Source organism: Populus alba, chromosome 18 (assembly GCF_005239225.2).
Source record: "Populus alba chromosome 18, ASM523922v2, whole genome shotgun sequence".
Taxonomy (NCBI): domain Eukaryota; kingdom Viridiplantae; phylum Streptophyta; class Magnoliopsida; order Malpighiales; family Salicaceae; genus Populus; species Populus alba.
In genome coordinates, this window is record NC_133301.1 from 147,312 (window position 1) to 160,580 (window position 13,269).

The window sequence follows — 13,269 nt, forward strand, 5'->3', positions numbered from 1 at the left end:
TTTTTTTATTTGCTTTTCGTTTCAGTTGTTCCACATGCCTTCTTGGTTTTCATGGTGTTGTCTCCTTCTTGGATTTGGATAATGTGTGTTACTGTTAGATAAAGAAATTTTGTAAATCAAAAAACTTATATGTCAATTCTTGTTAAGCTCTTATAGGTTAGCTCCTCATCCCCTAAAGAAAAAGAGAAATTTTGTCAATGCAGTCTTCTTTGATGATTTTTTTTATCGTAATCAAAATCTTAAAGTTATGATGCCAAACAAAATCTTTTAATTTAACCCATAAAGGGCTTAAATTTGGGCATAATTGGATTAAGCTAGTTGGTTTCTCTCTAAATACAGTGAATCATCATGATCAAATGTTGTTTCTAGTTTATTAACAAGTTAACTAATTTTGTTATTTCTTGTCATCATTTAAATAATCCACAGGTTATACCAGAATCTCCTGCTTATTCTTCTGGCGTGCGTCCTAATGACATCATCATTCGATGTGGTAAACAGGCTGTTGTATCTTCCTTCGAGGTACGCCACCTTATTGTTTTCATTGCTAGGGGAGTTTCACTTGCATCCTTTGAAAACTAGGTCTCATTAAAAAAAAGATTGAAGAATGCTTCAATGTATGTAGATTCCCCTTTTGAAATTGAAAACATTTTCTTTTTATATGGATGATTTGCTTTGTTAGCATGGTCCCTCTTATTTATTCAGCTTACCCTTATTTGTTCTTGTTGTGTATGGTGAACACTCGGTCATAAGCAATAACTTCAGTACTATATCATTAATTTATTATACCATTGTTTTGTTTTTGCTGTTGCTGTAACCTTTGTGGTTTTAATGTCAGTTCTATGGAACTTTGCTGAACAATACTGGAGAATCCATGGAGATAATTGTGATGAGGCCATGTCTTGGTAGAGATTTGAGTCTAACCATAAAGGTTATCGATGAAACAAACCCGAAGAAATATTACAGGTAAAATCTACAAGTAGCTAGACAATTATACAAACTAGCTCTAGCTTACATATGGATTTAAAAGAAGAATCGTGTCTCATGTGAATGCTTAGGTAGGATCCTTTTTTCTTTTTGAATTTTGGAAAATTTAATAATGATGGATAAGTTTCTTGAATTTCTTGTTTATTGTCCATCAATGAGATCTTGGTGTGAATCTTCCTTACCTTGGGAGGTTGTTTTTAATTCTTCGCTTTTATTACTTGTGCGTTTGTATTATAATCTATCAACGTGGTGGTCATTTCAGATGGCCGGTTCCAGAAGAGGCATTTTGAGGAGGCGTGCATGGTGCCCCTGACTGTGGTTGAACATGATATGTACCTGCTCAATAACTTATTTTGTTTATGTTCTGATTGTGCAATGTGCATAGTTAAAAATAAATTAAAAAAAGATATGATTAGCTATCCAATGGAGGATGGTTAATGATATCAATAAATTTATATTGACATTCTCTTGAAGGAATTACTCTTAGGTATAAATATGTGATATTGTTTGGAAATTGAGAATGAAATGGAAAATATTACTTTCTTATAAAAGAGTAGTATATGAGGTGATCGCGCTTTGTTATGGGTTGTTGATCATTTGTTCTAAAATTTGGTTAGTTTCTATTGATCAAGTAAAAATTTAAGAGTGCAAACTATAACCAAATATACGAGCACATTAAAAAAAAAAAAAAGTATAGCCATTATCATTGGCAAACAATATTCAAGACTTGACAGAGGCGGTTGCTAAAACAACCCTTGCTAATAAAACAAAAAGAATAGAAAAGATAATGTTGATCTTCTATAGTTAAAAAGTGTGGTATTGTGGTAACTTTTGTGGTCGTGATTTGAAAAAAATTATTTTATAAAAAACAATTTTAGTTGAGGTTAGTTCGGTAAAATATATGTTTGGTTAAAATTGTGGTTAAAATTAAGGTTGAACAAAAAGTTGTTTAATGTGTTTGGTTAAAAATGCTTTTCAAATTGAGGTTATAAAATAACTAAAAAAGATATATATTAATATTGATGGTTTTTAATATAAATATTATAGATTTAACTACTACTATTACATTATCAGATAAATAATACTTTATATAAAATATTTTTTATTGTTCCATTAAACTATATGTAATTCCATCATGTACGAAATCCATCCAATAAGGACTACAGTTTTCATGGTTTCCTGAGCGTGTAACAACATCAGATAAAATATCATCGGAAGAAAATTAGGATTGCGATCATATTCTATAAATGTTACGTCATCATACGATCTCCTTCTAATGTAATTATATAGTGTCATTGATTAATGTTAAGTACTAGTTTTTTTTTTTTATAATAAAACACAATATTTGAGAAATTGTTTTTGGATCTTTTTATTTTACTGGGTTGGACCGGTCCAATGCATTTAGGTTTGGTTTAGACTCAGTCCTGCCATGAACAGTGGAGACACTATCTATGTTCACTTTGTAGAACAGTGGAGAGTGTCTCTAGACGAAGGAGAATGAGAAGGGGAATGGGAAGAGCAGCATCGTGGTGATGCCTGAGGGATGGTGGAAACGATGGAGGCCGGTCACTTTCTACTGTTCAGATGCAACGTGAACAATGGAGAGTGAATTAATTCACTCATCACTGTTTACTTTGCAGAACAATGGAGAGTGTTTCCAAACAAAGAAGAAGAAGAAGGAGAAGAGCAGCACGACAGTGATGGACAGAGGAATGGTGAAAACAGTGTACATCTGTGATGAAAGAGAGTTGCTCTCCACCGATGGACAATGTCCTTCTTTCCTCTATTTTTGCTCCTCTCCTTCTCTCTTTCTTAGCGTGCCTTGCCCTATGATACTTCTAGAGAGACAATTAATCCAACACATTGAGTATCGAGTCACGTGATAGTTCTTTGCATTGCTAAGTCAATTGATCTCCATATAGCTGTAACATACTCTTTATTTGCGGGAACTGGCCAATTGAAACCACCAAATTGGACGAGATGATAATGAAGCACATATGGAATACAAAAGGTTCACACAACCCAAAATAGCAAGGAATAAACATATGAGAAAAACTTGTAGAAAGCTCAGACAAATATGCAATCATTTAATGAGTTAATGTTGACCTAATTATATATTTTTAAAATGAACAAGCAAAAAATCAATTGTTTCAATATATATATATATATATAAAGCACGGACAAGCCTACCCAAAAACATCATGACACTTGAGATAAATCAATTAATGAACTCTTTATTTTAGTGCCACCTTGTATTTCTATATGAAAACTAACATGCAAACAAATGAAAAAGGACTTGCCAGTTATAGTTAGTAGGTTTTAACTTATCAGCGACCATAGTTAGCTTCACAAGCTTGCTGGTACTTGGTATCATGTAGGATAATATATGTTCTAATTCTTTTTGTTTTTGTGTTTTTCAAATTAAGAACCATGACAAAAAAAAAAAATTTCTTTGTTAAAGAAATATATTAACAAAAAAAGAGCTACACTTGATTATTTTTTTCAATAGAGTTCAAATTTAATTTTATTGTTTTATAAATAAAAAAAAATATAAATAGCCCTATAATATAATATAATATAATATGCATATTTATTTCAGTTTAAAAACTTAATATTAAGTTAGTATTAACATATTTATTACCAATTTTTAATATATCTAATTTTAAATTTTATTGAACCAATATATTAACTTTAAAATAAAAAAAATTTTAACAACATCCACATTTTTTTGCATTAAAAAAAAATCATCCCAAGAATCACACTTGTCTATATGTACTGCTTTTGAGGACTAGGAAAGTATCACACCACAAATGATGGTGTGATACTTTCCACGTTTATATTTTGATTGGTATATCTATCCCTAGGTAATTTTCATATATGGGTTTATTATTTTCTTGCTTCTTGTAATATAATTTAAGAGGTGAGGGTGTTTATGTTATATCCTTGTATGTTTTCTGATTTTTTTTTTTTTTGTAATCATAAGTGTTCGGGTCAACTTACACGCACCTCAAGTAATTTCTCAAGACTTTGAAGTTAACGACTAGGTAAACTTCTACTGGCTCTTAGGTTTGTGACACTCGAATTGGTGATCTTTGAGAAGTAAACCTAGAACCTAACTAGTTAAGTTATACCCTTTAGGGTTATCTTTTCTAATGTATTTTAGACTTGTGGTAAATTTTGTTAAAGCAACATTAGTTCTTTTAGAGTAACTAATGTTTCCTTCGTTTGGGGTTAAAGTGACTAGTTGTAATGCAATAAGTGCAAATATGTTGAAAAATATAATTTAGAAGTTTGGCCACATCAGCGGAGGTGTTCTTATTTAAAATGTATGCTTTTTTATATGCTTTTCATTTCAGTTGTTCCATATGCTTTCTTGGTTTTCATGTTGTCTTCTTCTTCCTGGATTTGGATAATGTGTTCTGCTATTAGATAAAGAAATTTTATTAATCAAAAAACTTATCTATCAATTCTCATTAAGCTCTTACAGGTTAGCTCCTCATCCTTTAAAGAAAAAGAGAAATTTTGTTAATGCAGTCTTCTTTAATGAGTCATTTGATCGTGATCAAAATCCTAAAGTTTTGATGCCAAGCAAAATTGAAGTTTAAGTTGTATAAATTTTATCTGCACATTAAGTAATATGCTAGTTTTCAATTAAGCTGGTTTGGAAAATATTAGGAAAAGCCTCTACTTTCTCGGCTACCACAATATAGTCTAGCTATCATTGTCATAGCAAATTCACTTGTTTCTGTTTGGCCGAGAACTGACAAAGTAGGCAACCTGCACTCGCGAACAAGTTTAATATTTACATCATGTTTTCTAATTAGTTTAAAAAGCAACCATCTATAATCTACTTCAACAATCTTCATAATAACAAAACATCACCAAATTTAAGGTGTTTTCTGGTTGTTTATAGTGAAAACATAACAAAACATCCATCTTTTCCTAGACATGTAATCACAAAACACCCCAAGCCCCAGATTGCCACATTTAAATCATGAAAAATGTACTTTGCTTTTTTGCTTGAGATGTGTCAAAAACAATAAACACATATTTTAGCAAGTAAACCAAATAGTTTCTCCTTTTAAAGTTATAAACATCTGATGGAGCAGCGTCCCGCCCTGTGATACTTGCAGAGAAACAATCCAACATATTAAGCATCGAGCCACGTGGTAGTTCTTTGCACTGCTAAGTCAATTGACATCCATATAACTGCAGCATACTCTTTATCTGCGGGAACTGGCCAACTGAAAGCAACAAATTGGACGAGATGATAATGAAGCACAAATGGAATACAAAAGGCTCACAGAACCTAAAACAGCAAGGAATAAACATATGAGAGAAACTTGTAGAAAGCTCATATAAATATGCAATCATTTAATGAGTTAATGTTGACATAATTATATTTTTTAAAATGAACAAGTAGAAAATCAATTGTTTCAATACACACACACACACACAAATATAAAACAGGGACATGCCTACCCAAAAACATCATGACACTTGAGATAAACCAATTAATGAACTCTCTATTTTAGTGCCACCTTGTATTTCTATACGAAAACCAACATGCAAACAAATGAAAAAGGACTTGCCAGTTATAGCTAGCAGGTTTTAACTCATCAGCAACCATAGTTAGCTTCACAGGCTTGCTGGAACTTGGTCTCATCACAACCACTTCCACGGATTGGCTAGCCCTATTCCACACCATTCTACAAAACTGAAATCACGATGTAAAGATTAAATCAATATAGAAAATTCTAAAAATCACTTGCAAAGAATAATAACTATAAAAGATTTCTCCACCCCTTGTATAGAGATTTCTCCAACTATTTAATGGCATTTAAGTATTAAGGCACCATAGGAAACCAAAACCTTTTAACCACTTGGATTAAAGTTTCACTGCACTCAGCAGGCATCCTAATAGATGACAATGGCACTTTGCCCTTTGATAAAAAAAAAATCTAAAAAATTACACACTCGAGTGTCTTTTATTGTTATATTGCCATTCTTTCATTATATATGGTATATATATAAGAGTAATTGTGGGATTTAAGTTATAAATAAGTATATTGTGGAGGTTTGAATATTGTTAAAGTTTATGTAAAAGGATTATTTAAGAATACTCTCCGAGTGTTTGATAAAATAAGTGTAATTGTTTGAAAATGAAAGTGTGTGTGTTTTGTTTGATCTACAATGTTGGGAAACATAGGGAGTAAAGAGTATTTGGCTAGACTTTTAGGAGTATGTTGTGGGAATTAAGTAACATATGGGGCTGTTATGCAGCCTTGTAAGGGTGTAAAATGAGTTGTGTAAATATGAGCTGTCATGACAGCCCACGTCCATAAAAATATGAATTGTTAGCCCACATGCATGTAAATGTAGGTTTCTTACGAGAATGCCTACATGACGAAAATAAAATCGTACATGAGATAGCATAAATAAATTCGATTAAATACCTCTAAAGAACATCTAACAACTTCTCCATCACATTCCACTATAATGTCTTTGGAGATTATTCCAGCATGTGCTGCAGGAGACCCTTTCATTACCTAACAAAACAACAAAAAAAGGTTGATAAAACAAGCAATCACAAACTCAAGCATGTATCTATCATTCAAAACCAGTTACCACGTACTACACATCACCTAAAACTGCAATCGTTACTCATTGATAGTAGTTAAATACAGTTATTATGAGCTAAGGCCACAAGGGGCGCTTAAGATACTCACCAACAATCTAGTTTAAGATTTAGTGTGTTTTTATTAATCTTGAGAGATGTAATTTAATTAGTTAGGTACTGAGTTTAATATGTCCTTTAAACCAAACTATCAATATTTATGTATCCACAAGGTGCGCTTAAGACACTCACCATCAAGCCACTCAAGATATCAATATGTCTTTTAAACCAAACTCTCCATGAAACACTAACCAATATAAGCGCAATTTACCACTCTACTAGAGCCAGTAGATTGGCAACCTATGAGAACCCCAAATTATATTGTTTAGAAGCTGTTGCAGAAATATTTCTCAAAACAGCAATTATTTGTTTCATCAGCATCATAGAAATGAAGGGACATTGAGGAACAAAAGAATGCATACCTCCTAAGTGACTAAGCAACACATGAACATCTTTCATGGCATCCAGACCACAAATGAAGCAACTAAAGAGCATTTGGAAGAAAAAAAGAGAGGGAAAAAAGATGCAAGATCATACGTCTTTAACTATAATTCCATTGCTGATATGAGGGAACTTTTGAATTATTTCCTCCAAGACAGATGCCTTGGCAACGTAAGAATTGGTCAGGGTCATCCCCAACCAAGGATGACAGACTCCCCTGTGCAGCAATAGAAAAGTATTAGATACACCTCGCCAATCTAAATAGTTGCAAAACCATGCTTAGATCCAATTGCATGTAGAATGAAATTGATAGAGGACCTGTTAGGGATTTTCATTTCTTTTCTATTATGAAGGAAAGACATTGATAACTAATTTTATTTATTTTAAAAATCTAGGGTTTCTTTGGTGCCTCTATATAATTATTTTATTTATTTATTTTTGCCTCTTTTTCTCCTCTCCTTCTCCATCTCTACCCATAACTCCTCTCTTCTAATACCAATTTCCTTCTCTTTTCTGTTCCACATCCGAAATAAATAGCAAATAAAAATAAAGGAACACTTAAAATTAAAGAAACCTAAACCACCATTACGAGCTCGATGTTTTACAAACCCAAGTCAGAGTATCATGGACAAACTATAAATTGTCATGTACTCAAAACAATGATGTGCACCATACCTGTCTCTCTTTAAAAGCTGCAAGCATCTAGAAGCTATGTTGATGGGCAAAAAAGCAGCATAGCCATCATAATGAAAAACAATCCCAATGACCTCTCCATCACAATTTATAAGAGGCCCACCAATATAAACCTAGGATAAAAGCAACATTAGTGTCAAGGATTCTTGCATAGCAAATACATTTTGCAAAATAAATTAATATACTAGTTCTACAACACACGCGCACACAAAAAAAAAAAAAAAAAAAAAAAAAAAAGAAGAAGAAAGAGGGTTTTAAGACATAATCCAACATAATTATCCTACTGGCACGGAAAATACTTCCACTCACCTTCAAATCTCTACCCCTCACTTCTTTTACTTGTAAGAAGTAACAAGCCACCGATTATAGCTTTTGTCTTTTTTTTTTTTTTTTGTAGTGAAGTTCTTTCTTATAGAGAAGATTTTGGAAAATCCTTTTATGTTGAGATCAATGGTTTTGTTTAGAGTCTCTTGTTTATTGGAATAGGCAATTCACCGAACCAATAAAGTGTGTGAGCTTCTTGTTTTTCGGGTGGGATTATCACAACTAGTATAAAAGCCAAGTTTTTAATTTTTACGAGTAAAAGTGTGTGAGCTTCTTGTTTTTTGGTGGGATTAGCACAACTAGTATAAGGGCCATGTTTATTGTAGATTGCACGCAGCATGGGGCGTCAAGATCTTCAGTTGAGGAATTCATTCAAGAAAAGGGCAGCACAATGATAAATTTGTGAGTTTTGACACTTTTTAGGCATGCTTAGGGAAAGTGATAAATGTCAAAGGGTTGTGTTTATGCCTTGACATTTACTTCAACCAAAACACTAGGAGAAGTTTAACAAAATGACAAAAACTCCCTGAGAAAAAAGGAAATTTGTATTCAAAATCTCACTTCATTGCACCCGTTTCCTCCAATAGTGTTTGCGTGCAATTATTCATGCCTCTCAATTATGCATCAAACCCATATTTGATTTAACAATTGGGCCAAGTGTTTAATCTACCAAAAGTAAATCCTCGCAACGCAACGCGCGAGAATGAGTATTGCAATTTCACAACAAAAACCAAGGCGTGCCAAGAATAACTAACATTAAAAATAGATTGAGATTATGATGGGATTACTTGAGTAGTCTTGCAAGAAGTGTAGAGGAGCTCTTGACAATGAAGCCAGCTGCTCTTATAGATACTGGGATGAGACAAGGAAAGGAAAGAAGCTAAGTGTAAATAACAAGACAAGAAAAAAAAAGTTCGTTCATTGCTAGATAGCAGGAAAAAAAAAAGGAAGGAAAGTCAGTAAGAGCGTATGTAGAAGCCATAAATTTTATTTTAGAGATATTTAAAGGTAATGATTTTGAAAGCATAATTAGAAGTTATGGGTACGCACAAAACGCATTACAGAAAATTGGTGCAAACAAAAAAAAAACTACTAAAGTCCAAGTTTGATTTTGCATACCTTAACATGCCAGATTCAACCAGAAGACAATGGCAGTTATGAGTTCGGGCCAAGGCTATTACCTTGTCACCGCCACGGAGCTTAAACAAACTTGAATCTACCGTATGAGGACGAAGGCCAAATGGTTTTGAATCAGTGAGCAGAGGTGTAGGAGTTAGAGGCATCGAAACATCTATGTCTGTGAGAATTGCTGTAGGAAGGGGATAGTCGGTTGTGATTTGAATGATGGCAAGGTTGTAGTGGAAATCATACCCAAGAACTTGTCCCTTCAATGGCTTGCCCTTTGATAAATAAACCTCAACCTGAATGAATTGTATACTAATAAATTTATATGAATTGATGCCTTCTGAAAAAAGATAGCCCAGGCCAACCCCGGATACTAAATTAAAAAAAAAAAAAATTAGCTGGTGAAGATAGGAATTACGGTGATGTCAGGGGCCAAAAAAGTATATCTAGAGTAAGCCGGAAATCTGAGAAGGTTAGCAGAAGTGAGGATGGTAGCAACAAATTCACCGCCGCCACCCCCGCCGCCACTCTCTTGTTTGCGCTCACATTCTACAACCGTCCCCGAGCATCTACATAAATTCTTACCACCTGAATTAATTAATTAATTTTGTTTATTATTGTTATCGATCACAAACAAAAACAAAAACAACTCCTCTGTAGTAGTTAAATATTTGTAAGAGCATTCATTAGATTATCATTCATTCATTGATACCTGTGCGGGACAAGAGGCACACAACAGACAGAGAAACCTTGAGAGCAGCTATTTTGGAATCAATATCCAAATCTTTGTTCACACTCCGTTCATCAAACATCTCCTCTTCCTCCTCATCCACTGTATCCCTCGCCGCACGTTGTACTGTTTTATTAAAAAAAACAAAAAAAAAAATTATATTCAACACCATTACCGACCGAATCTAAATCTATAACAAGCAATTAGGAAGATTTCAGTCAATAACATTACCAACTCGTTGCCGCTTAGAAGAGGTAGCAGACTCCATCGTTACTTTTCAGGTTTTCCCTTGACGCGGGGATCCTCTATTATATATATATAGTTTGCTAGGATAGTTCCGGCGCTGTATGAGTCTTGGGGAATATATTGCTATTAAAATTAATTAATCAGGTCAAACTTAAAAATTTTGTGCTTTTTTAAATTAACTTTTATTTAATAATATATATAAAAAAAAAACCTTGCATAACCGAGGATTAAACGGAGTCTTATAAACTGCAAGCACCATTTCCTGAACAACAATTCATTAAAGGTAAATTTTTTATTAAAAAAAAACATTTAGAAAAAGTAACAATATTTATATATAATTAAGGAAAAATATAATAAATTTATATTAAAAAAAATATATTAAAAATCTTTACGAACATAAATTTTATGTCTGTGGCCCAGTTAAGAAGCCCTGCCCGCGTGGCTAAACTAAGCACATGTAGAGCCTCAAGGCCATCTTTGGCTTACAAGAATTCTGTCAGATATATATATATATTTGACAATTTTGCAATTGTTTTTTACCCTTCTATATTTGATATTTAAAATTATAATTTACATGCAAAATATTTTTTTAATATTAAATAAACTAGTTTTTGTTTTATTTTATTATTTAAAAATAACATAAAAAAATCTTTCTTTAAAAAATACATTTAAATATTTTAATTTTAAATATTACCAAGTTTTTCAAAAATCATATTTTGTGTCATTTTGCATAAGTGTTGAATTTGATAACTAGTAAAAGTTATAAGAATTTGATTTACATCTAAAAAAAACATCAAAATTTTATTTTGTTCCTTTTAATATTTGACATTTTGAACTTATATGTATGATTTATTTCAAATATTAAATGAAATGGCAGTCTTTTTTATTATTATTTTATATGTTTTTAGCTTTATAATAGTTAAGAGATGCGTTTTTCTTATACATAATCAATTATCTTATCTAGATTCTATGACTAGTTAAAATTTCTAGTGATCGAAATACAAGACAACGACACTAATTCCATTTTTGATGATACCAATCTGGAAGGATATTTGTCTTAACACCACAAACATACAACAATATTATTATTATTATTATTTATTAATGTGGTGTTCGGATCAACTTGTGCGTACCTCGATTAATTCCACGAGCCCTGAAGTTAATGACCTTGTAAGCCTTCAGTGACCATCATATTAACAACCATAAAGCTCAAACTTTGAGATTACAAGGAGAGCAAACTTCTTAGTCCCAAATTCTTACTACTAGACCATCTACTAAATGGTACATACAACAATATTATTACTTCAATTATTGTTGTTTTATTTATTAGCAACAAACATTTGTGTCATGTTGTTATTGTTGTTATTATTATTATTATATTGTGAATACCCTTGATGCATGAACACATTGAGATTGTATTTGGGTGGGAAGTATATTAAAGGCTAATTAGAGATGAAAAGGGGTTGGATTAGGCTTTGCTTTACAAGTTTCGGTTTGGCTTGCCATCGGATCTTCAATTCTTATTATGCATTCCATACAAATAAGTTTCTCCTTGCCATCTTAGTGTTCAGGCTAGCACTCCACCATTGGTATTGGAAAGAATTTAAGCCCTTGCTAGTACTTATTTTCTTCTTCTTCTTCTTCTTTCATTTGTTTTATCAACTCCTAGATTTCCCTTTTATATGAGTATATATTAGCTGGATGCATGATCATGTGATGCCCTCGCATGATCTGGCTTGTGATGGGCCAAAGAAAACAGTGGTAAATTAAGAATTTAAAAAAAAAAAAACACAGAGAGAGAAGAGGGCATTATATATTGAAGAAGAAGATGCTGTCGGGAAAGTGGCGCGACTCTCATGTCAGTTGCAATTAAAATGGCGGTTCTAGTGATGATTATTCAAAAAAAAAAAAAAGCTAGAACAAGGATGGGAATACTAGACAGACAAAAGAAAAAAAGAGAGAAGAGGGCCGGGCACATTGGAGAAGAAGACGTTGCAGGGAAAGAGGGTTGATTTTGCACTGGTGATGATTTATTAAGGTGGTAGGTAGTGATTCATCCATAATGGAGTGAATATGTGTATCATTTCAAACAGGGGTGAACATTTTTTCTTTTGGCTACATTTGGTTTTTTATTAGAAAAAACCAACTAAACCGATACTTTTCATATATAATCAAAACTAACCAGAAATTAGTTCAATTACACTTAGTTTTGGTTCAGTTCAATTAGATTTTTAGAGAAAAAAAACTATCAAAATCTAGCATTTTCATGGGTTTTTTTAGTGAGCTTTTTTTGCCCTTTTTGCAACAACATATATAAATATAAATGTAATGACAAGAATTGTTTTTTCTTCTTTTTTCTAGTTTTGGTGTTCAAGCTAGCACTCCTCCATTTTTTTTTTCAGACACACACACATATATGTATGTATAGATGTTCAATCAAACTTCCAGTAGCTCTATTGACTCCCCAAAACGTTCATTGTATGATGGTTATTTGCTTCTTAAATAACATGAATGTTTCTTTATTTAATCAGCTCCCTCTACATTGAATAAGGCAGTTTATCAACCTCATTTTACCTAGAGATGAAACTCTTTTTTTTTTTTTTTTGGATTCGAGGAAACCCTATTTCCTGAAAAAAGCACTTTATGAACTCAGGTGAATGAGTAAAATCCTAGTTGTCTCAGGTTCTTATAAGAGGTGCACGTCCTAACTTGAACTCGAGACTTACCGTGCAGATCTCAAGCTCTTTGTCATCACGCTACACTAGAGATGAAACTCGCTAACGATGATCTGTTATCTATCACTTTGATCAACGAATCCTCCCATGTTGCTGGGATGCATGCGTCACCAGCATCATTTTCCCTCTTTTAGTTTGGTTCTGCTTTGTTCCATCTTATTTACACTCTGTTGCATCCTCTGTTTCTGTTTTCAATTCATTTTCTTAATACGGTGACAAAATAGATTAAATGTTACTCTTAACAATGACAGCTTACGCATTACAAGAAACCCATATCCCTAGCAAGCTAAATGTGTTCCCAAATTCTGCATCTT

At 32.7% G+C, this 13,269-nt stretch overlaps 1 protein-coding gene across 1 annotated transcript; it reads right to left on the reverse strand.

Moving 5' to 3' along the window:
- Positions 1-4,770: 4,770 nt before the first annotated feature.
- On the reverse strand, positions 4,771-10,344 carry LOC118059455 (putative protease Do-like 14). The gene is made up of 10 exons (XM_035072315.2): positions 10,206-10,344; positions 9,957-10,100; positions 9,663-9,832; positions 9,239-9,540; positions 8,908-8,971; positions 7,778-7,908; positions 7,199-7,319; positions 6,441-6,533; positions 5,577-5,701; positions 4,771-5,228 (listed from the first exon to the last, which is right to left on the reverse strand). Exons 1-10 carry the CDS (start codon positions 10,240-10,242, stop codon positions 5,135-5,137), a joined length of 1,281 nt encoding a protein of 426 aa, XP_034928206.1. The 5' UTR covers positions 10,243-10,344; the 3' UTR covers positions 4,771-5,134.
- Between the last annotated feature and the right edge of the window lie 2,925 nt (positions 10,345-13,269).